Genomic DNA, 24,850 nt, shown 5'->3' with positions numbered 1-24,850 from the left:
TTACTGTTAATTGTAGTACCACAAAACGTGTACTTTGGTATTATTTGGCAATTTTTAAAACCATTATTACAACTGATCCTATTAAGATTTCTTGAGGTAAATTTACCGCCTTTATATGTTCACATCAATTTCTGAATATTTCCGTCCAATGTCTTTTCACGGGTACACCGCAAATAAGTGTTATTGAGAAACAGAAAACGCAAACAAGTAGCTTACCAATATTACACACCGTTAGTCAGCTTGGCCCCTTTATTTTTTATGGGATAACAGCGAATTCGGCTTACTTTCTTTATTTCTTTTTCATGCTCTTTTCTTGCTCTAATTCTGAAATGAAACAAAATCGAGCACTTAATAACATTTTTGAATAAAAAAATTTAACTTGAAGCATCCTAGGAGACCAGAAATTTAAGACCAGAATATTTTAGCTCTGAATATTTAAAATTCAAAGTTGGTCCTATTATGCCTGAAAAAGTTCCAAGCGATTTCCGCAAGACCGTTATGTTTGCTCTTTATTGCGGGCAAAACTGGTTTAATGGGATCCGCGATATGCGATTTTGGAGGCGTAGTAATGGAAGTGGAATTCTTTCATATTGGTGATGTCTCTTTATCCAACTGGGTAAACATATGGCAATAGATGTCGGAATGCCCCGGGTTTGATTATTTTTAATATGATGGTGATTTTGCAGGAAATAATGTATCTAAGTGTTTGCACATTGCAATATACTATATTATGGGTCAGAGTGAGTCCTTCGAAGTAAAAAAATAATGGATTATACGTCTTTCCCTATAACCTTTTCGTTAAGAGTCATTCTTCGTAATTGAATTATTGCTAAGTATTTAATTATCGATTAAAATAGAGGTAGGTTAAACGCTTTGTAATTCTCTAAATATCCATAAATGCAGAAGGCCATGGTAGAAATCATTAGAAAGTTCTCACCTTACTCTTCTGTTGCTAATCCCATGGCAAATAAATACTGATATAGGAAAACTTTTGTATTTTATCAATTTTAGATGCTATGTTTTGTATTATATTAGTTTTATTTTATTATATATTTTTTTATGCAATCCCTAATTCTTAACTTTCACATGCTACTAAAAGTTCAGGCTCATAGTCTGGTCAAGCTGCATCCCGTTCAAGCTCACATTCCTGCAAGTAAATATTATAATTAAACTTTCATTTTCTTGTTTTCGTTTTCATATTTAACATCGTTCTTGATATGCTCATTTCACCCCTTAAAAAGGTGGATAAAGATGAATCGAAATTTGACAAAATAACAATTTTTTTACGTGTGTTACACGAGTGAAATGTGCTGCTGAAATGCTTCACTTCCATAAAGTTTAAGTTGGTTGGTACTTGCGTCTATCTTGACGATGATTTAATGGATAGGTTTCATTTTCTGTGAAAAGGTTTTCGCCTTATCTCACCACATATTTCTATGTCGTAATGATGTGCGGAGAGATCAGGAAATGGAATTCAGGCTATTTCATACACGCCAGTTCGCATTCTGTAACGTTAGTGCGTTTTAAGGTTGTCATCATCTGAATAATTTTGCAATATATTTTACCTTTGTGTTTGGTGTTTTCACCAGTGTGTCTTTTATGGGCTGTCACCTGTAATTTTATTCCGCGCAGCCGTTAACTTTCTCTTCTCCATTTATTCCATGGGTGAGGCGAAATATTTGAGTTCTAGTTGCTTATTCGAATAGTCCACTGAATTAAAAATATTTGAACAGACATTAAGTCCATTTGCTCTTTGTGTATCATTAACAAGAAATTTCTTATCCACTCCATAAATATCCTTTTGAGCTGCCACTCACAGAGATTTGTGAATTTTGATTAAGATAAGAAGTATGCTTTTGATTGGAGCCTAGAAGGCCATATCGTCGGTGTATGGGCGTAAATAAAAATAATTGACGGTGGCATCTTTGTGCTTCAACCAGTACCTGGAAGATTGAAGTTGAGGTTGGGTGTATTCTCAGCCACCCGGAAGAATTTAGAATTAGAAGTTTTCAATTAAAATTTATTATTAAAGAATATAAGAGATCATTTTTAGCAGTATGCAATGAATATTCGTGCGGAATATAATTTTAAACTGAAGAGTACATACTACCTTGATCAAAAATTTCCCGGAATTTATTCAGAAAATTAAAAATACAAGTTTATTCATCTAAATCTATATTGTCCCCTTCAAAGTAATCCCCATCGACTGCAACACACTTATGCCAGCGCTTGATCCAATCCTCGAAACATTTTTTATATTCGGTTTTCGGTATGTCCATCAGTGCTTCCTGCGATTTTTCCATTACTTCCTCTCGGCTGCTAAAACGCGTTCCCCCTAATGGTTTTTTAACTCGATTGAACAGAAAGAAGTCACAGGGAGCCAAATCAGGTGAATTCGGTGGCTGTTGGATGGTATTTGTTGCATTTTTCGTCAAAAAATTACGAATAATGATAGCACTGTGCGACGGTGCGTTATCATGGTGCAAAATCCACGAGTTTTCTGCCCACATTTCTGGTCTCTTTCGGCGAATTGCTTCACGCAAACGTCTCATAACGCCCAAATAATACTCTTTGTTTACTGTCTGGCCTTCTGGCAAAAATTCATGATGCACTACACCGTCACGACCACTTCTGAACCGCTCGTGCCACTGGTAAACGACCGTTTTTTTTTAGAGAATCGTTGCCGAAACACTTTTCCAACATTTCCAACGTCCGTGCGCCACTAAATCCGTTTTTTACGCAAAATTTAATACAAGTTCGTTGTTGCAAATTTAAATCCATTTCTGCAATTGTAAAAAATCGCCAACACACACAGAGATAGATGTACTCTTGGCTACGTAACTTTTGCAAATGTCAAGTTATGACACTAAGATTTAAAGGGAATATCAACAACAGATGTACCAATTTAACAAAAAAAACACAACTCAAATCGGAACGATGGGAGCGCCACACGGTGGTTATTCCGGGAACTTTTTGATCAAGGTAGTATGATGAAAAGTCGGATTAACTTGGTTTGAGAAATTTTAATCAAGGCATTTATGGATTTTCATGATAAATTAATTCCCACCCTAGGAGTGAATGAGACCTATACCCGCAAAAGTTTTACGCTGTAATCGAGGTTGTGAACATTGCAGTGCACCTTCGAAAATTGTATTCGTTCGGATAAAGAAAGGAATTTGGTTCTGGTCCTATGTGTCTTTTCCTTCTCAAGTGGAAGTGGTAGGCGTGAGGAAAAGGTGACAAGGGGTTTTATGTATGGAAGGTTGAAGAATACACGAGTTTGAAAAGTAATTCATGGACGCACTCCTCAGTGACTGATCAGACAGATGCCCCTGTAAGAAATAGAATCTCGCGGCTTTTTCATCCGCGGCCTTCCCCAGAGCTCTTGTCGCGATTCAATGGAGTGTTTGTCCAAAGGTCGATGAGTCATCCGGCCCGTTGATAGTGCACCGTCGATTGTTATGAGTGGGGCATGAGGAAGAATTTTCGGTGGGAAGGAGAGAGGGAGGGCGAAGAGAAAGGAGGGAAATGGGAGTGCGGATCGTGAGGCTGGAAGGCAATCGAGGGTCGATGATAGAGGCCGTAAACCGCAGGGGGGAATGAAGGGCCGTCGCAGTGGCTCCAGAACTTCCTCATTATTCCTTGGGGAGAAATGGGATTACTTCGGGGAGCGCCTAAGAAAAATTGAATGAAGAAATTGGCGAGCGAGACCATTTATTCTGTCTTCTAATCAAATTTCCGCTCCTTCAACAGAATTGATTGAGGCTGAGCGAACCTTTTCCTGCGAGTGTATTTTTTAAAAATTTGATAGCTAAAATCTTATAATTTTATTTTTGTACTGGGAAAATAGCCAGCTCAATGGCTCAACTGTGTTTAAAAAAATATATTGAGCTTCCCTTCCATTTTCATGAGTCTGTTTCTTTCTTTCGCTTTCGTATTTTTTCTTCTGAAAATTTTACCTCGGCGAGGCTTATGTTGATTATTTTTAGGCTTAAGAGAGGTATCAATCACATCAGAGGTATTTTGTTTATTTATTTAATTTACTCATTGGGGAGAGATAGAAGTTATATAGTCCCTTCTTTCACCTAATTCCTAAATATAACATCGAAGACAACTAAAAACACCCATGCCCAAGGTGCAGGTAAACCCACCTCAGGGTTGGCAGGCAAGAACATTACCCCGCCGCCACCGGGGCGTGCGAGTATGGAAACCCCCGATCTGTCGCCAGATGTCCATTCAAGCCAGCCCCGCTCGATTGCAAATAATATGGGAGCATTACCTCTTCCTCTAGTTCCCTCCCACTCTATCAACCTCTACGGTCTTCTGTTCCCTGGTCGGCTGAATTCGGTGAGGTTAGAATCCTCGATGGGATATACCCTGCTGTTACCTGATAGAGATCATTTGTTCGATCTCCTCATCCCCAGGCTGTCGGTTCGCTTCCTCCCGATTCTCCCTCTCCACACTCACTCCCTCCGATTCCGAGAACAGAATGGAGGTGGGGTGTGCTCAGCTCAGCTCCCGTAGTTCCTCCTAATCTTTCCATTGTTGGATAAATCCAGCCTACGGAGTGGATCGCATTCATGGACCGAGGTGAAACATTTGCTGTGGCTTAGTCGGCCTGTCGCAAACCAATTAGCCCGCGATTGTGAGTGAGCGTAAATAAAAACATGGCCATGATTCGTTTGCTCTTGAGGGGAGGGTTGTGAAGAGAGGTTATGGTACTTAGAGACGTTTCGGGAGACTTTTGGTTTAGAGACTGACCCGTTTGTGTCCATTTGTGATTTAATGATCAGCGCACCTTTATATTATGTCCCAAGGAGTGTTGATGCGTGTTATTTTTGGAACCTGGTTTTAGCAAGAAATCTATTACCCTTTTCCGTTGAGTCGTTATATTTTAGTTCATTCTTAATTTTTCTTTTATTATTCTTTAATTTAGTGGCTTGATAAATTTATTGACTTTGACGGAATGCTTTTTATATTAGAGGTTACATTTGTGACCTTAATTCCGAAAGTACATGCCATTTATTTGGCTTGCTGAGCGATCTTTTAAAGATGAGAGATCCAAACGCAACTGATTGTTGGCGAGGAACTAAAGTTAATCAAAGCTGTGGGAATTTCATGCGATTAATGCGGATAAATTTTTTCTTTGGAAATTGAATTATAATTTTGTAAACTTATAAATCCTGATCCCCAATGAAAGACGAAATAAAATTGTTTTGTGGCCTTCTGTCCTTAATTTCTCCCTACAGCTTGGGTGGCGCAAGAGTTTCAGAGGCATCTCCCGAATTTGCATCGTCCCCTTCAACGTACCCGCTAGGCTGCTACGCCGCCTAAAAAAATCGAGTAAATAATTACCTCCGTGGCGGTTCGCTTGTCGTCACTCGACGTCGCACATATGCTGCTGTCGTTCCGCTCACCCTGGGTTACCCTGGGTTGGGCACAAAGGCTGTCTGCCAACCTGCTGTGCTGCTACACCGCATGCCGGCTTCCCCCTAGGGCGTTACGAGTACAGCACCATGAACGTGAAAGGAAGGAATTTCAGGAATGGGCTCCCCACGGGAAGAAAGATTTGCCACCTCTCTTCTCCTCTCGTCCCCTTTGAGTACCACAATTTTCCGCGCCCGTCGTTTACATAATATTTTTTCGTGGGCCATTAATGTCTTATTCTTTGCTCCTATCAATTCGATTTCCATGTCTGGTAGTTTGTGCCTCTCCTTTGCGTCATCGGCTCATTTGCATCGCTTGGATATTGTCTAATCCGAAAGGTCAAAATGTTTGCTTGCCTTTTAAATGAAAAAAAAATATATACGAGGGTCATCCGGAAAGTAGTACCCGTTCGTGCCGCATGAAGTGCTGACGACGCGAGTAGCCGCTGGACGAGGTCAGATAGCTTCAGTGGCTTGTCTGCCTTCTCTGAGCCAAGTTGCGTGACGCTAGCATTGCCTGTGTTGTTTCTGTGATTGTTTACAATGTTTAAAAAAATTGAGAACGCCGCCAGTTGTGAAGTGAGGGCAGTGATTAAATTCCTCAATGCAAGAAACGTTCGCCCATGTGATATTCATCGCCAATTAAAGGAGGTGTATGGAGACAATGTAATGGACGAGTCGTCTGTTCGGCGGTGGTGTCGCAACTTCAACATGGGGAGGGGGAACACACACGACGATGAGCGTTCGGAGAGACCGTCTGTCATTACAGACCAACTGGTGAGCTCAGTTGACGAATTCGTGAGGAACGATCGGCGCGTCACAATTGATGACATCTGTGAGCATTTTCCCAATGTTTCTCGAACAATTGTTCATGAAATTGTTAAACACCATCTGCATTATGCAAAAATTTGTGCAAGATGGGTCCCTCGCGTATCTCAATGAGCTGGCGGCGAAGGACTATGCAGCAGGAATACAGAAACTTGTCACACGTTATGACAAATGCCTTAATTTGCTTGGAGATTATGTTGAGAAGTAGTTTAAAGTATCCTCTTTCAAATAAAATTTTTTATGTTTGTTAATATTTACTTTTGTGTCTTAATTTCACGAACGGGTACTACTTTCCGGATGACCCTCGTGTGTGTGTGTGTATATATATATATATATATATATATATATATATATATATATATATATATATATATATATATATATATATATATATATATATATATATATATTATTTAAAAAATATCCGAAAACTTGTTTGTATAGGTAAATTTTAGTCAGGGATAAAATGTCCAAATTCATGATGCCGTTTCTCAAGAAATAATATATTGCTTACTCTCTATCAGCTGTTTTCATAGGTTCTTGACATTCCCATCTTTTTTCCTGCCAGCCCGAAAATGGCGTCGCATGTTCTAGTGCATTTGACTGAGGTCTCTACTTCCAACCGTCTAGAAAGTGATTCTTACGTAGCTATATAGTATGTAGCAGTGGGTCTGGAAAGTGCAATCGCCGAAATCCTTCAGTTTGCCAACAGTGAGCGAACTTTCTTTAGTCGCGTTTGGCTACATATTTGAATTGCTTTCCGCTCTACTATAGACTCCCTTGCTCTTTCTTGTCACTTCTATTTCCTCTTCACTCTTTCGTTCATATTTATCCAATCAAAACTCGGACTACAATTTGATACTTCTCTATTGAAAAAACAGAGAAGATTCAAATTCAACTCTCTCGGTATACAACAAAAAAATTATTTCGCGTCTTCTCGCCGGCTCTTGGTAATACGATGACTCTTCGACAGGAGTTTATGCTGGTGAATAAAACGTCACATTTCTGTTTCGTCCCAATAAGAGTTCCCTTTTTATGAGGTACGATGAGTTGGACTAAAAAGACTCCCCACGCAACATTCTTATCGCTCAGATCGCTAACATTTCCAGGTGATGTTCATCATATTGTGCATATAAGGGAATCGTGACAAGCTGCAATATTTCTGCTTTAGCAGCTGGTAACTTCAAAAACGTTATCGTTATTTTTCGACCTCCTGAGATATTATCTTTGCCCTTATAGTCCTCGGATTTACTTATGTTGCTTCTTTCATATTGGGTTTGTAATATTTTATTTCTCTGTGTTGTTTTATACCGTTTTAATTCTTCTACCCGTGAACTGCAAAGTGGGGGAGGTAAAACTTGTTTAACCGAGACCCCAAAAGATGATAAAATCGTTCTATATGTGAATATTTCTATGTGACTTAAAATTTCGACTGACAATTAAGCGCTTTATATGTAGGATTCTGCGCTTGAAAGGATAAATTTCAGCCATTATTTCGGAGACGCATTATATGTGTGAATTTCAATATCATTTAAAATATGGCGTCGTCCTATAATCCTCGGACCTGACCACTTCAACTGACTACGGGAATAATTCACGCTTTTGAGTTAGAGTTTTTATTGCGAAGCTATAAAATCTGCTATCAAAATACATTCGTATGCGTTATAAAAAACAGCTTATAGAATTCGGGTACGCAAATAATAATTCGAGCGCGTTGATAACTTCGGCAGTTATAACCTCTCCCGTCTCTTTTGATAACCCCATATTAGGAATGTAGTGAACTGAAAAACTTTATCTGTGAAGTCCTGTGCTTGTTTCAATGATTAGAAGGGAGAATTATTACGCGTGTGCTCTTGTTTTTACCCCCAATTGGCACCCTTAAGGCCATTTCCCCTTCTTTACCTTAAGTCGAGTAGCAATTGAATTTGAGATGATAGACTTGAAGCATTCAAGACTAAAGCTAAGCCATCGTGATCGCGAATCGTGCGAGAGAAAAATAATTTACTTAAAATGAGGCTGGTAGAAAATTTTCCTTGCTGTCTAACGTGCTGGCATTTAATATGGGTTTAAAATTAATTGTTGTTAATTTTGGAATTAACTCTAGCTTCATGCACCTTCTTCTCTGATTTTAACTTGTTCACTTCCAAGCCAGAATATACATCCGTCCTAATTTCTCCAACAATCTTGTGACACTCCTTTTTCCTTTTTATCGTGACAATTTACACGTACGCTCAATTGAACCTGATCTATTTCCCTTAATAATAACTCAATAGGGCCTCCTATCGGCAATTTCCGCATATTCTAATTACGGTCTAACCAATTAGACATAGCTCTTTTAGTTTTTTTTACCTTTTCGCCGTCACCCCTTTACGTTTTTTTAATGAAATTTCCGTAAAGACGGCCCGATTATTTTTTGCCTGTTCTCTCTTATTTCCAAACACTCTAATAATTTGTTAGTTGGTTTCCTTATACTCAGACTGATTGCGTATTCATTTATATATTTTCATTCCTTGATATGCATTCTTTTTTTCGATAAATTATTCACCATAATTCCTGCTATTTTCCTTGCTCTTACTATATTTTGATTTAAAGAGCAGCTGCTATTTTAGACGAGATTATAATTCAACCAATCACAATCTTGTCTCCCTTTGAACTTCAGTTTAATTCGCCTAATATTTAACAAGTCCATTGAAGATTTATTTCCTCAAATTGTTAGATGAAAATGGTCAAGTACACTGACCAGATAATGAATGACTTCTTGTTTCAAGGTCTTAAAAGCAAGTTTCTTTTACACATTTTCATATCGTTTCCGAGCTGAAAAGCACAGCAATAATTTTTAATTTTTAGAATTACAATAATTATTTATTTTAGAGGGAAATGATTATCGTCCAGCATGAGATATGAAATACCCACCACCACGGTAATTTTTATTGTTTTGTGTGTGTGTGTCTATAATTTCTCAATAAGATCAATCTACTTCGAACTTTATATGGTGGAAGTTTGTGTGTGTATGATGTCTGTGTGGATTTCAGTAGTGCGTATTTACTTTCGTGGTAGTATTAAGTTTTTAATTGGATGTTACAAGAGCTATGGCCATATAGTGTGGAAAATTTGCCCTTGGTAAATGTATTACACTTTGCTTATAGCGAAGGAGCGGTTCGATTCGTATTCCCGCTAGTGTAATACTCGTATTCCGATCCCGAGTATGCGTCTCTAATGTTGTTATCGTCGATGAAATACCTTCTTTTCCGTAGTTGTCCTTTAAACTTAAATTAATCGTTCTTTTTATCGAAGGAAATGAAACATATCCATTCATATACTCGTATATTTGAACAGTCCGAGAATCGATTTTCATGCGTATTTTTACGGACCATGAAAGTTTCCTTTGCAGTTTATCACGAGGTTCTCCCGTTCGTTGAAAGTTTGAAATAAGCCGTTATCTTCACATCTTGTCCAAAATATGAAATGCAGTCAAGCAGGCCTTATTACACAAGTTCACTGATTCAACTTCAAAGGTAATGTTTCTTGAGACCGGAAATGGCTAGAGTGAAAAATGTACAAGTATAGCTCGAAAATGAAAGCCAAGCGGCCTACGTGTTGCTTTTTGTTATGTTCTCTATATTTTTCGCTTTCGGTACGCCGTCGACAAAATCTCAAAGAGTGATGGATTCGAATTGCATAATTAATAAAAAGAAATGCTTTTGGCGCAAGGTGCTCCCTGAATCGGACCGAGCTCGCTTGAGGGGAGAGGACCGGTCCTGGAGTAAGATGTTTTCAAAAGTCTCGCCGCGTGGAGTGGGAAATTTTTAAAACCTCGCTTCCGGTCGGATTCAGGAAATTCGGCGCATTCAATCTCCCCGCCCCATCCTACAAACTTTTCTTAAGCTGGGTGTGTAACGTTTTCCTTAAAACTTTCTCCGCATACGAAACCGTACGAAGCATCGTTTATATTTCAGCGTATGTGCGTGTGTGTGTATATATATATTGTACGTATATATATATATATATAAATATATATAAATATATATATATATATATATATATATATATATATTGTGCGTGTCCTTTCTTTGTGTCTCTATAGTCTAAAACTCTACATCTGTGCGTCGCCGAAGACCGTTCCATTTCGCAGATATATATATATTTTTATTTGTGATTTCGTATTTGAAAGACACATTGATATATAATATATATATATATATGTATACCATAAACACAGTAATCAACCCGAGGGTCGGTTTAGTAGGTGGTAATAGAGATCACCCAGTACTAAGCCCTATACGGTGTGTGAAAATTCACACATCAGGGTACATCTGTGCCGGTTATGGTTTCCCAGGAAGACCTGGTACCCGAAAAATCGCTTTTGCTTGGGTGAAGCTGCAGATGTCCAGAGTGCCTTGCCCGGGAATCGAACCCGGGACCCTCCAGTCCAGTCAGCAGTCCAACGCTCTACCCACTGGGCTACCGCGACCTATATATGTATATATATATATTATATATATATTATATATATACATACATATATATATACATATATATACATATATATACATATATATATATATATATATATATATATATATATATATATATATATATATATACATACATATACGCCCACATTAAAGCACGAAATCCCGCCAAACGGCGAACATATACTCAATCACATGGAAATAGATATAAGGAAAAGGAATAGTAACACAGATAAAGGACGAACACAGTTAATAAATGAATATATATATATATATGTACTCATATATACACAGAAACAGATATAAGGAAAAGGAACACATATAAAGGACGAACACAATAAAGGTGGGGAAGGCGGAATCGAACGGATCACAAGAGTAAAAATATTTCCTTGACCGAGACTCGAACCTCGGATCTTTCCACTTGCCGGGCGGATGCTCTTAACCACTTGAGCTATCGAGGAAACGTAATTTACCCTGAGATCCGTGGGTCTAATATGTCGCCAAGCGCCCCGATTCTTTAGCCAAGAGATGGCGTCAGGGGACTGTTTCACCCACCAAAGGAGAAATAGACAATACACAAGAGGAAAGGACAGTGGTTACTGTCGGGTGTGTACATATAAATATATATATATATATATATATATATATATATATATATATATATATATATATATGTACACACATAAATCATGAAACGTGCATAATGACTGTGATAATGTCTCTCATTATTTATCCCTAAGGTGTTCATTTTTAGGCCCATCTTCAGTAAAGTTAAAGCTGCGATAAAGGTGTCCCCTGTACCAAACTACCGTAAACACCTCCCCCCGAGGTAATTATGTTTTTAATCATGCTGCCGCACTTCACCGTTCGTGTAAATAAGTACGCTAATAGCTTCACCGACCCTCGATTTGGGAAGGGGTGAGATATATTGTGAAAAAAAGTCACATTGCATACAGGGTCTTGGTTTTTCAATTACTGAGTATCCGCGGCACTTCGCGGTTTGCGGTGTAAATCATCGCTTGGAAAAGACGATGCGGAACCGTACACGGATGCTGCGAATTTCTTCCCCGCTCCTCTCTCCCCTCCCTCCTCCAATATACTCATCGTGAGAGCGCACTCAAGATGCGAAACTCGTTCCGGTGTGCACTCCGGATCGCCGCCCCCAAGAGCCTTGGGGGAGCGTGATTCGGAGGCGTCGACGGCACCGGTTTCGGTGGTGCTGTCCCCTTGGGTCTCTCTCTAATCTTTGCTAGTGTTTATACGAACGCCCTTTGGAAGGTCAGGTTTGGGAAAGTACATATATTTTCCTGGTACTCCACGGAGTCTCGCGCGGCGATCAGGCATTCATGTGCACGCCTCGAACTTTGGTTCAGGTCGCATGCTATTCGGCAAATGCTATTTCTTTGTCGGGTGAAACCTTGAATCCCAATTCTCGGAAGCACTTGTAAATTCCAAGCTTGGCATCCGAGGGTTTGAGAGAAGTTCTTTTATTACTCCCTACCCTCCTCGATTTGTGTGCACATCTGTATTCTATCGTGGTGGACCTCTTTAAGGTCATAAGCTCTGGTGAGTAAACTTGATTGTATTTTTTTTGGAAGTACTCGTATTTTGATTTTGGCGGTGTCTTAAAAATTCAAAAAATATTGACGTGTATTTTGCAAGTTTAAAATAGAGACAATAAAATATACCTAGTAGCGATTGAATTAATCTTTCGTTCATCTTTTACGATATGTTTTGAGTTACCTTGAGTGGAACCTTGACTTTTTTAAAGTGTTATTTCAATATATTTTAGTACTCATTCTGTATTTATTTGTATTCTGCGCTGTACACTGTATCAATGGAAAAACCTTTTATGCTCATGTTTCTTCTGTAATTTACACGCATCTTTTCTGTTGTATTTCAGGAGTACAATGCGGCCGATGTTATTGTAATGACGCTTATACGAAGTGTTGCCTTGCTGTATAGCTACCACCAGTTTCGCACTCTTCACAGAATGGGCTCCAAATACATATTGGGTGAGTACATTTTCCTTCATTTCTTCTCATCGATTAGTCGCTTGATTTTCAGGATATAATGTGCACATATTAAAAGACGCGCCTAATGTTTGCTTGTGAAAACGTATTACGAGGGAAAACGAGCGAAATGTGAAAATGCTCTTATGAATATGTGTGCACCGCATTGTCTACTCGTACCTTTTCACTTGCACAATTTCACGTCATCCACCTTGTTGTTGGGAAGTTTCTAAGGGAGGAAGCCACCTTTTGGTCCTCGTCCGTTCACTTTTCTACGCATATTTGGTACTGAAGATTGGATCTTTACATTTTAAGTGCAAAGGCATTCTCTCGTACCTCGCGTCATTTCCGCCACTTTCCGACATAGCCTACGAAATGCACGCGGTCTATTTCTCAATAATACATATAATTGTTTCAAGCATATTTTCTCCAGCATATCATAAGCATCCTTTATTCTTCCCCAGTTTTAGCTGAGAAGGTTCACGTGACATTGTGAACTTTTTCGTGAAAAGTAAACCTGACAGGTAGGAAAATGATATGTATAGTATTGCACCATGCAATCGCGAGAGAATGGATCAAAGGATTATGGAATGGCGAAACAGTCGGGAAAATCGGGTCATTGAGAAAAAGTTGCGATTTGCTCTTTTGTTTTACTCGGGAAAAGGATCTAATTTAAAAAAATCGGGGATATGGTTTTTATAATCGGAAATTCCCGATGACGATGTTCCCTTTAGTTTTTTGACCATTTCGTTCTAGTGTGAACCATGGTACGTGCAGAACCTTTTAAAAATCTGAGCTATCGCCGGAAGAACTTCGGTGATACCCTTGGCAGGGGAAGCGATGAGGTATTATTAACAGGAGAAAAATGAGGAAAACCTCGAAAAAGTCAGGATTAGGAATCTCCGGAATAAGTGACCATCCTGGATGACGGAAGTTCATGTTGGGTACGTCGTGTACTAACGGATACTAGGTAAAGTAATACCCAAGCTGACGGGTTGAAAAGATTACTAGCATCTGCGATCCTCTGATAAGACATCCAGCGCGAGGGTTTTGTTTGGCTTTCGTGCTCCAAGACGAACGTGGAAATATGACATCGTAAACACCAATTAATGTGTTTTTCATTGGACTCGTATTACCTCCAATTTCGTCCTCCTAGAGACCATCCTATTTCCCTCGGCTTCCTTTCAACAGCTGCTATCTTCGGTCATTCTCTTTTTTGACCGTCAAATAAAATTAGAACATGATATTTTGCATTAACTGCAAATCCTGCAGTCATATATAAATAGTAAACATGAAAAATCTAGCAATTGGTCCGTGGAAGTGTAGTGGAAATGGCTGTGAAAACTACAAACAGTGAATTAATGCTTTTAGTTCTACGGAAGTGATGCTGTCCATTTCTGCCTTGTTAGTTGATCCCCGCCAGGGCTTTCGTCATTCGGGTAGCCCACTTCCCTGAAATCTATAGGGGAGTGCGCAAATTTTCATATTAGATTATTGTTATGGACCAAATTCTTTTAATTGGTATTCTTTATAAAAAGCGGGACTATAATACGGATTTTTTTCCTATAAATCCTGTTATTATATTTGTAGACGTTTCTGAGCTAAGTAATTTAAAACGTAAGGTATTGACTGCCTAAAAGTTCATCTAAAAATATTAAATTTTACCATAGGTATTAGGAATACATGTATGATGACATTTATACCTCGCACCGTAACATTACAAGAAAAAAAATGCGTATTACGAAAATGGCAATATTTTCCATTCATAGAAAATTCGGCCATTATATATATATTTTCATAGACACTAGGAAGTAACGGATATTGGTCATTTGATACATATATGTATATGTATAGTATACATAAGTATGTATAATATATATAAGTATATATATAAGTAAGTACTAAGTATATATATATATATATATATATATATATATATATATATATATATATATATATATATATATATATATATGCACACATAGTAAACCTTACTACCCCTGAAAAGTTTATTTTTCAACCAATCTAATTTTTTATATTACGAATACTCTCAAATTTTCTCTTTCCTCTGTCGAATTCAGATAACGTTACTTTTCCTAAAGGCACACGCCATCATGTACACACTATTAATGACAGCGCGTTCTCTAGGTTAACAATATCCGACCAAGTGTCCGTTCCCTAGGAACATTTGTTCAGGTCAGGATGATTTATCGTTGGAATGATGTATAGGTGCATTCGTTTTCATTACGGACGCTTTGGGATCCCTTTGCGTCATCACTTTCTGTCAGATTTCCCAGGAGTCAATGTCACCAGAGGTTACTCCACACCATTGCACGATTCACTAAGCCTTAAGGTCATAACACATTATCAGCCAGCAATATAACCTTTTATCGACCCGAATTGGTCGATGGTCAGTTCGCCGGTTCACGTTCTCGGCCTCAGATGGTTGCGTAATGGTTATTATGTAATACTTCTATGAAATATTTAGCGAGATATATTACCTGTACTGTCAGTACGTCTTCAAAATCTTCTATTAATGCCACGGGTAGTTTGTTAATGTTTTTGTTTTCGAAAGAAAAACTAAAATACGGTTGGTAAAGATCATTTGATTGTTCATTTATTCGCAGTTGCATATCCATCTCCAATCAATGTAATTTCAAGAGCATTCATATACATTTACAGCTATGCATATCATTTCAAAGGCACATTTTCTTATTTAAAATTTCAGAATGTCGCCGTACTTATCTGTGAACCTCCAGGATTTCGTTTTAATTTGGTATAATTTTATTTGTAGAAATAAATTGTTGATGCTAGATAAATTCGTCGTGTATGCCCATAAGGTCGTCGGTATGCCCATAAGTTGCGCGTTATTACGTCACTGCTCGCGAACCGGCATTTCAGTACCTTTCGTCTAAGTTTTGTTGCCATAATAAATACACATTTTGAGTTTAGTAGACTAGATTTTTGAGCTTGGCTGTTTGAGCATCTTAAAAATTCAGGCACTAATTATGGTGGTATACCGCTTGGTATAATCGGAACCCAGCGAACACTCGGATGCCTATGACCCTTATGTGGTCGAATTTCTGGAATACCTTCGTGTATCAATGAATGTGGATTTTAGAGCAATAAAACTAAATGCTCAGCTAAATTTCCTCCAGACAAGAAAAACCAGGTAAACCATTTAGCTCGCGAAATCAGGGTCACTCGATTGTAACCCGGTTGGCCATATACAATACCGTTTATGTACTGTTTATTCGTAACTAGATTACGTCTGCGTAAATGAAATCACATCAGCTGTTAGCTTTCCAAAATTCCGCGCCGGTTTGTAAGAGGTTGTTTGTTAATCAATGTTCAATTTTACATTAAAATAGTTACGTGAGATACAAAGAGAAAATAATACAAGAAGTTCCCTTATAATAGAATCAGCGGCGTGGCCAAGGCCTTGGCCAGGAAGGGTCAGGTCGGACGTGTTAGAATACAGAGTATAGTTCAATTCTGATGTGATGCGAGTTTATGCACAGGTCGGCCACAACCCTGTACAGGATCAAATGCACGCGGTGGTAGACATAAGACTTCTGTAGACCAATAGCTAACTAGCTAACTAGGATTTTAGGCCATAACAATTATCATTTCATTTACCAGTGGCTGATAGAAATTCAGGGCCGAATTAGCGAGGTTCCTTTACTTTCAATGGTAGTAGGTGAAATCGAATTCAGATAATACACTAATGTTATGTTGATAGAATTGTGAGAGATTTCACTGTGTTTATCCAAGAAAAACTAGAAATGAAAAGCATCCTAGCACTTATTATTTTAGACCGGTTATTTTAGAATTGACTCCATCTCTTTTCATATCATCACTTCCGCGTCGACGGAAAACGTGTAGGTAGGTGTTCCACATGAAATTGGCGGTGAGGCATTGTTCTCAGTTAACCTCGGAAATATCACTTCAGATTAGGCAGCTGACTGCAATGTGGCGGTTGAATGATCAATGAGATCTGTGCCCAAAAATTGATTCAAATTATAGAACCACGGCTCACGTTGATACAAGCTCATTTGGTTTGTATAAAAATATCGGGAAAAGTTTTGGAAAAAGTATACTTTTTTCAGATATTGCTACAATGCCTCAAGATTCGTCAAGTTACATCCCTTGAGCGTCGACACACTTTTGTCTGCAGCTTTTTCACGACTCGAAGGCTTCCTAGTAGGCGTGTTCCGGAAGGTCCTTAAGGGTACACGTGTGAGCTTCTTTTACGGAACTTAGGGTCCCATGGAGGTGTCCTTTGACGGAGGATTTGACTTTTGCGAATAGAAAATAGTCTACTGGTGCCAAGTGAGGACTGGAAGGGGTTTGGGGAGTCGTCGCAGCGCTGTGACAGAAAGTATTCGTAAGCAGACTCAGGTTTTGGTCGTCGGTCAAGGCCTTCGGGACGAGTTGAGCGCAGATTTTTCGAATCGCCAAATTTTCAGTGATAATGTTGTGTACTGTCATCTTGCCAATGCGATCTGCAATCATGCGCACTCTTAACCGAGGTTCTGATTCAGCACTTCACGCGCACGTCAGGAAAAAATTGTTACCGATGCTTTTCATACAAACCCTGTAATTTAGATCGCACTATGAGTTGATGGACGTAATCTCAAATACTTGTGGTCAATAACCATTTTTACCTCACATTTTCTGTGAAATTATTATGAAAAAAATTTTTTTTAAAAGCTAGTAGTGTTTCCGAAGCACTTGTTTCGAGGAACGCCTTGGGTGTTTTAATTCAGAAAGACCTCCGTTACACTGATTCCCAAAGACAGGCAGAGCTAACAGCAAAGCATATCTCGGGGATATTAGATGTCACTCTTAAGGGGTGCGTTTTCCTGGTGTATAACAAAGAGGACATTTTTTTTCGGATAGCAGTATCGTAAGCTTCCAGTATTTTCGCTGGCTTAAAATTTTCTTCAGCATTGCATAAGACTAACTGATAGAATATACTTTCAAGATCGTGCTCCGTTTCTTTGACAGCATTACTTCCGTCTGATATTCTTTGTGAATTAAATGAATCTAAAACGATTCTTTATTTAATTAATCTTTTTTTAAAATTGATTTTTGATGTGTAATCGCAGATTCTGTCTTGTCCTATCAAAGAGTTGTGACTTTGATATGACCTGATGATTGTTCATTGAAAAAGAATAGTTGTACTCTGTCACATAGTACAAGTGTTACTTGTACTAGTACCTGTAGTAATTGTATATATTGGTACGACACGTGTAACTGCTTGATGGTTCTTTGGAACCTGATGATTCCATAACTCGGTGAAGCGCTTCGTACCAATTACCATTCTTTGCAATATTGCGATTTTTCCTTTTCATTGTGTGTGCAAAACTCCGCAAAGTAAACCCTAAGTTAGAGGAGTTTATCTGATGATTTTATTTGCCTTCAATTTTGTTTTCCAATAATAGACGAATTAATAGTTGAATAAATGGGAGAAAAAAATAAGCAAACGAATTCGTTATTAATTTCAAATTTTCGTGTGATTTTTGAATTACCTAAACTCGCAACTTTTGATAATGACTCGTTTACGATATGTCCAGGCTTCGTAAAACATTTGATATGTTATTATATGAAATCTGCAATGTAGCTGATGACAAATTAACGTATTTGAATCCCCAACTGCGGCCAAGTAGGAAGGTCCGTTCATCGGGAACGAGCATGCAGCAGTTTATAATTACCTGGTGAGCCTTTTTGTATAAATCTCAGCGTTGACACTCAGATATTTAGCACGTTTTTATATAGAGAATGAACAACGATGCTTATTAGTGAGGAATTACTTTCTTTCGAGGGTCGATATTAGATGTTTCATAGAATCAGGGTACTGAAAGATTCTGAAAGCTCATGAAAGCGAAGAAAGGTCTGTCTGTGGGTACCTTGCTGGGAGGGGGGAGTACAAGGAATTTTTTTCGATATTCCTACCACTATTTTTGAGCCTACCATATAATCGATGCTCAAAATATCTTATATCCGTGAAATATTAAAAAAGACAGTGGTAATGGTTACGGTGGGAGGGACACCATGGCACAGGTCTTCTGCGCCATAGAGGGTCAGATGATAATTAGGACTGTATACAATTGAGGGAATTTTGCTGATAAAATTTATACTTCTGTATGCAAGATAATAGATAGCAAGCAATCATTTAAAGTTCCTTTCGACGGGCGCTCTATTTTGCCTCAGATTGCTTGCGTGATGTAACCCCGGAAAGTCGGGACATTTTCAACATACTACAGCTCTAGAAAACATTCAACTTAAATAAGTCTGTGATTGCCAATGTGGATGTGCTAAAAGGAAAGAAATACACAGCTTACGTACGAAACTTTTGTGAAGGAAGGTGACTTTTGACAACTGAATAGCTTGTCTTTTTGTGGTAACATATCAACGCCTACATCCCCTTTTGTGTTTATGAATTCCATCCATTCCGCTCAAGTTCCATTAAAAGTTCCGTTAATCTCGTCGGATGCTCCGGTCAGGTGATAGATGATTAAGATAAGTTTGAAGAACACAAAAACACTAATGTCTACAGGTATGTTTTATTACCCACTTTCATGGTTTCGATGCTAAACAGAATGTTGTTGATGATGCTGGGAAGCATCGCTCCTTGGCTTTGACGTGCCATTATGTCGAATTGTCGTTCAGAAGGTCACCTTCATTCAAAGAAGTAAAATTCAACTTTCGCGTGATACGGATAAATCGGACGTTATATAACATTTATTCCTGCTTTATTTTTAAATATCAACGCAAGAAAACGTTGCGATTCAATGACCGTGGACCAAAAGAAATTTTCGACTCAAAATGACCTTCCGAACATGATTTAGTGGTTGGCCTGTGTTGCTATGAACTTTCTGTCTGCCGAGAGTTGGTCATTTTTCTGTTATGTAAGAGGTCAACTTGACATTAAAGTTGTAATTCTGCTTTCTAAGCCACCACAGTATCCCTCACCAAAAATGCATTCCGTGTAATTCATTATTCAGCCTCTTCTGATGCCAAGTGAAATAGCAGTGCACTGTTCATTTTTACAGATATTTTTTCTGATGAAAATAATAATTAAACGAGGAAGTGGCGAATTCATATTTTCTTATACTTAGATGAAGCTTTGGTCCGTCCGTGGTTTCACGTAATGCAAGAAATCAGTGCTAGCTTGGTGGAAATTTTCTCAATAAATTGTAAATATAGTTAAGATTTAGAAGTGAACATTTTGAGTGTTCCCCAATCGGTATATCCTGCATTTACACCAACTGACAGTATGACTCAATAGTAGTGCATTTTTTTACACTTGTTCCGTGATTTGTTTTTAAGACTAGGATTTTGTTGCGTGGTTTCACGGTTAAGAAGGCCCACTCCCTTTTGCATATTTCTTCTGGGATTTACAGGATCCATATTCTTTTCTCCCACGACGTGTAAATTTGTTTCAGGAACTTATTTCCCAAAACTAAGGCTGTAAAAAGGAACACGTTGTGATTGTGGCTTAGGGAGCGGGAATCGAGTTTTTGTGGCGAATCTCATAATGTAACCTTCAATTGATGTTTTCAGGTATCTAAAAAAACAGGAAAATGGTTCAAGAATGTTTTTAATCTATATATATAAAGGAGAGTGTTTGTTTGTATGTATGTAATTTGTTTACTTTTTTGCTGTCATAGAAACAGCATTTTTCCAACTATGCCAGCAGGATACTTTTGCAACAACACTATTGTATTCAGAATTGCCGAGATATTATACGTGGAATACATCAAGGAAAGTCTTTTGTAGAAGAAAAATGGGCAACTTTGATCCTGAGAATAATATTTATTCATGTGACGCATTGGGCCGAGTCTACACAGTCCATCCTAACAACGCCGAATGTTATTTTTTAAGAATGCTTCTACATACCATTAGAGGACCTCGCTCATTTGCAGAATTAAGAACGGTAAACGGAGAAATATGTGAGACATTCAGAGAAGCTTGCCAGAATTTAGGGTTGCTAGAAGGAGACCAACACTGGGATGACTCATTGCGAGAGGCCAGTTTGATTTCTCTTCAAGGACAAATCCGAATTTTGTTTGCCATCATAATAACCTCCTGTAATCCATCTAACCAAAAACAATATGGGAAAAATATAAAGAATCAATGAGTGAGGATATACTGGCTAAAGTTCGAAGTGAAAATCCTACATTGGATATTACGTTTAACTCCGACATTTTTAATAAAACTTTGATTATTTTGGAGGAAAAGTGTATCACCATGGTTAACAAGACTTTAGTGGAACTCGGTCTTTTTGCACCTGTACAAGATCAACAGGGTGTATTTTATCCAGATTATATACGTGAAACTAGCTACAATGTCTTAGACTTAGAAGCATACATCGCGGATAAAAAGCCACTTCTTAATGAAGATCAGAAATTCGCGTACGAAACAATAATGGATCAAGTAGATAAACAAGAAGAAGGTATCATTTTTCTTGATGCTGCTGGTGGCACGGGAAAAACATTTTTAATTAATTTAGTTCTCGCTGAAATCAGGGTTCATGGAGAAATTGCTCTAGCCGTTGCATCTTCAGGTATTGCAGCGACATTAATGGAATGAGGAAGAACAGCCCACTCTGCCCTTAAGTTGCCACTTAATATTTCCCGACAAGAAAATCCCACAAGTCATATAAATAAAACAAGCGGCCAGGCACAAGTTCTTATAGAATGTAAATTGATAGTATGGGATGAGTGTACGATGGCTCATAAAAAATCTCTTGAGGCCCTCAACGCAACACTTCAAGATCTTAGAGGAAACTGCAGTTTAATGGGAGGAGCTCTGGTACTCCTGTGTGGAGACTTCCGTCAAACTCTGCCTGTCATTCCAAAATCGACTCCAGCCGATGAAATTTATGCCTGTTTAAAACATTCTGTTCTATGGAATCATGTCCAAGAAATTAGCCTTAAACAAAACATGCGAATCCTCTTAAGAGATGGGAATGCTCAAAATTTTGCAAATAAACTTTTGGAGATTGGAGAAGATAGATTAGTTATTGAAGCATCTGGTATGATAAAATTGTCATCAGTTTATGTGTATCGGTGAAAACTGTCCGCGATATGATACAAGCAGTCTATCCTAACGTTAATCAAAATTATAAAAATTTGGAATGGTTGCGAGAAAGAGCCATTCTTGCTCCTAAGAACGATGATGTTAATGAAATTAACAAGGAGATACTAGCCATGCTGCCAGGAGACGTGATTGAATATAAATCGGTTGATACCGTAGTGGATGCTGACGAAGCCGTCAATTATCCAACGGAATTCCTAAATTCACTTGATCCAGCTGGATTGCCACAACATCGCCTTATACTTAAAGTAGGATCTCCAATCATTTTATTGCGAAATTTAGATCCACCAAAACTCTGCAATGGGACACGATTGTGTGTGACAAAATTAATGAAAAATATAATCCAGGCAGTCATTTTAACTGGAAAAGGAAAAGGTGAAATAATTTTTATTCCACGGATACCTCTAATCCCAACTGATCTTCCCTTCAACTTTAAAAGATTACAGTTTCCAGTCCGGGTAGCTTTTTCAATTACCATTAATAAATCACAGGGACAGTCTTTAAAGTTTTGTGGTGTTGATCTAAGATCACCATGTTTTAGCCACGGGCAACTTTATGTTGCTTGCTCCAGAGTAGGTTCGCCTAAAATTTTATATATTCTTTCTCCCGTATATGAAACAAAAAATGTAGTTTATTAACAGGTATTAAATAAAAAAGATTCTTAAATTTGTATGAAGTAGTGTGTTATTGTACTTTATAATTTGTTGTTTTTATTTATGTAGTATATTTATATTGTTGTTTCTCCCTAACCCGTGCAAAGCCGGGTATTCAGCTAGTAATGTATATTTTATGGCTAAGAATGCTTGTGTTACAAAAACATTGTAACTCTTAAGTACAATTTTTCCACTTGCTTGTCATTAGGAAATCTAACTAGTCAATCTCGGACCCTGAAACGAAACTGTTGGAGACGATGTTGTCGCAATAATAAATGGAAGATAGTTAATAATTATTAAGCAAGCCTATGAATAAAATAGTGGTAAGTTTTTATCAATCATTATTTGTGCTAGTACCGCAGGTGCATTGATGAAGAATCAAATCTATTCACCGTGACTCACTTATGTAGAAGGTTTGGGAGTTCAAAAAATTATTTCTGATTCATTAGATCTAAATAGATTGACTTTATCATCAAATGCCAAATCCTGCGTCAGAGAAACTTTGTGTTCCCTGCAAGAATTTGTTATACCTCAAGTTGATACTTCTTTCAACATGCATTGCCGTTTGTGATTTGTGGCTGATATTAGTCATGAGCGAATCCCGCCTATTGGGTAAGTCACTCTCAGGCTATGACCACACTGTTTTGCACCTTCGACGCGTCTTAGCCGTGGTATAACAATTAACGGCACCGTTACGTCACCTCTCCCTCAGCGAGGAGACCGCCGAGGAAGCTTCTTCTGACGCCGCAGCAGCGGCCAGCCCTTCAAATTCAACCGGCCAGTCGGCAGGCGAGCCTCCCCTCCGTGGCGTAACGGACGAAAGGGAGAGCGAAATAAAAGAGGGTCAGCTGATTGAGTGAGTAAGAGAGAGATCGTGGGAGAGGTGGAAAGAAAGAGATTTCGGAAGGGTCGAGCAAAAACCGTTCAAGGACTTCGCGTCTGGTGTGCTCACGCTGCCTCACCGCTAGGCGTACCTAAGAACCCCGGAAATCTGTCTCGAGGAATTCAAGATTCGGAGCGTGACGCCGGGAAGGGGAGATATTGCGGTGTTTTCGGATGCTATTTTCCTCCTCTACCCATTTTCTTCTCCGTCTGTGCTCATCCCGCTCCAATGGCTTAATGCGGAACCCAGCCGTTTCAAGCGTGAACAGATCCCATTGACACCCCGAGTTCGCCGGAACTCGCGAGACAGTTCATTTACCGAAATTCGATTCACATCTAAGTCTTCATACTGGGCATAGGATTCTTCCTACGATTGGATAGCTCACCTGAGGTTACGACCTTCAGTATTTTTATCGCTCGCAGAATTTGTGTGTGCGACACGTTCCTATAGACATGACGAACTCTGGTGTTCACGATTATTCGAGCCATTTACCTGACGAAATGTTTGGTCTTCTCGGTTATTCGCTTGAAGTTTTAGAAAGTCCGCCCAGTTTCCAAACTATCGTTAATCAGTAGGAAATTATCATTGTATTTCGTTAATTGGTAAGGTTTTAACAAATTGAGCAGCAGTTAAAAAAGAACCGTTCTCATTCATTAAAATAATGCTGCACTACCGACTCTCAGGAGATTCGAATAAACCCAATTAAACAAGTGAGTAAAAAAATGTTCCTTATCTGTGTCCGCTCCGCAAACCATTTCGTATTTCAAATTCAAACCGAAGTTTGTTCAATTGTGCGAGAGGGTCGTCAGGTTTGCTGTGCAAAATCATTTACTGCCGTGGTTCACTCAAGAGTAATATTTGTAGGTGATAAGGAAAGATGGCTAGAATTCAAATAAAGATTATGACTACTACAGGAGGAATTACTGCTTCATTTTAAAAGTAATGCAAACCTCGAAGTTGTAAGTTTTCAAATGAAGCGTTGCAAGTGGAATTGCGGATTTTTTTCTAGTTCCATTGTAATTAGGAAGGCAGTTGAGAAAAGGTAAGTATCGACATATTAAAAAATGACAACTAATTCCTTTTGGCTTAATCACGTTCGTTATAAAGGTAATTTATATCGTGTTTACCCTGTAAACGTTGATTAAATGGTTTTGCATTGAAAAGTAGTGACATTACTATCAAGAAAAAATGATGCGAGAGAAGCTTTTTCATCAGTTATATAGTTTGCCAATGTTATCATATTTCGTCTGCCAAGTAACTCCACCCTAAAAGAATAATGCCGGACCATTCATTGCATGCCTCTGCACCATAATGCCCTCGGTGCATGGTGGTGGAAGGGGATACCATTAAACGAGGATCAATAACAAATAATTAATCTAGTGCTTTGAAATTAGAACTGGCATTTCGTATGTAATTTGAAATTTGCTGCCTCTAGCATTTTTTGCTTGGGTGTGCGAAGACAAAAACAATA

General features: G+C 38.5%; 1 protein-coding gene across 1 annotated transcript in view; it reads left to right on the top strand.

Annotated features, from left to right (window-relative positions):
* Hmgcr (HMG coenzyme A reductase) overlaps nt 1-24,850 on the top strand; it is an 80,454-nt gene that overhangs the window by 16,235 nt on the left and 39,369 nt on the right. The window contains exon 2 of the mRNA XM_071583127.1: nt 12,630-12,741. Within this exon, the coding sequence (XP_071439228.1) occupies nt 12,630-12,741 (112 nt within the window). The remainder of the gene's footprint in view (nt 1-12,629; nt 12,742-24,850) is intronic.

This window comes from Hetaerina americana, unplaced genomic scaffold, assembly GCF_022747635.1.
Source record: "Hetaerina americana unplaced genomic scaffold, ioHetAmer1.1.p SCAF_129, whole genome shotgun sequence".
Taxonomy (NCBI): domain Eukaryota; kingdom Metazoa; phylum Arthropoda; class Insecta; order Odonata; family Calopterygidae; genus Hetaerina; species Hetaerina americana.
This window is presented reverse-complemented; position numbering and strand designations above follow the sequence as displayed.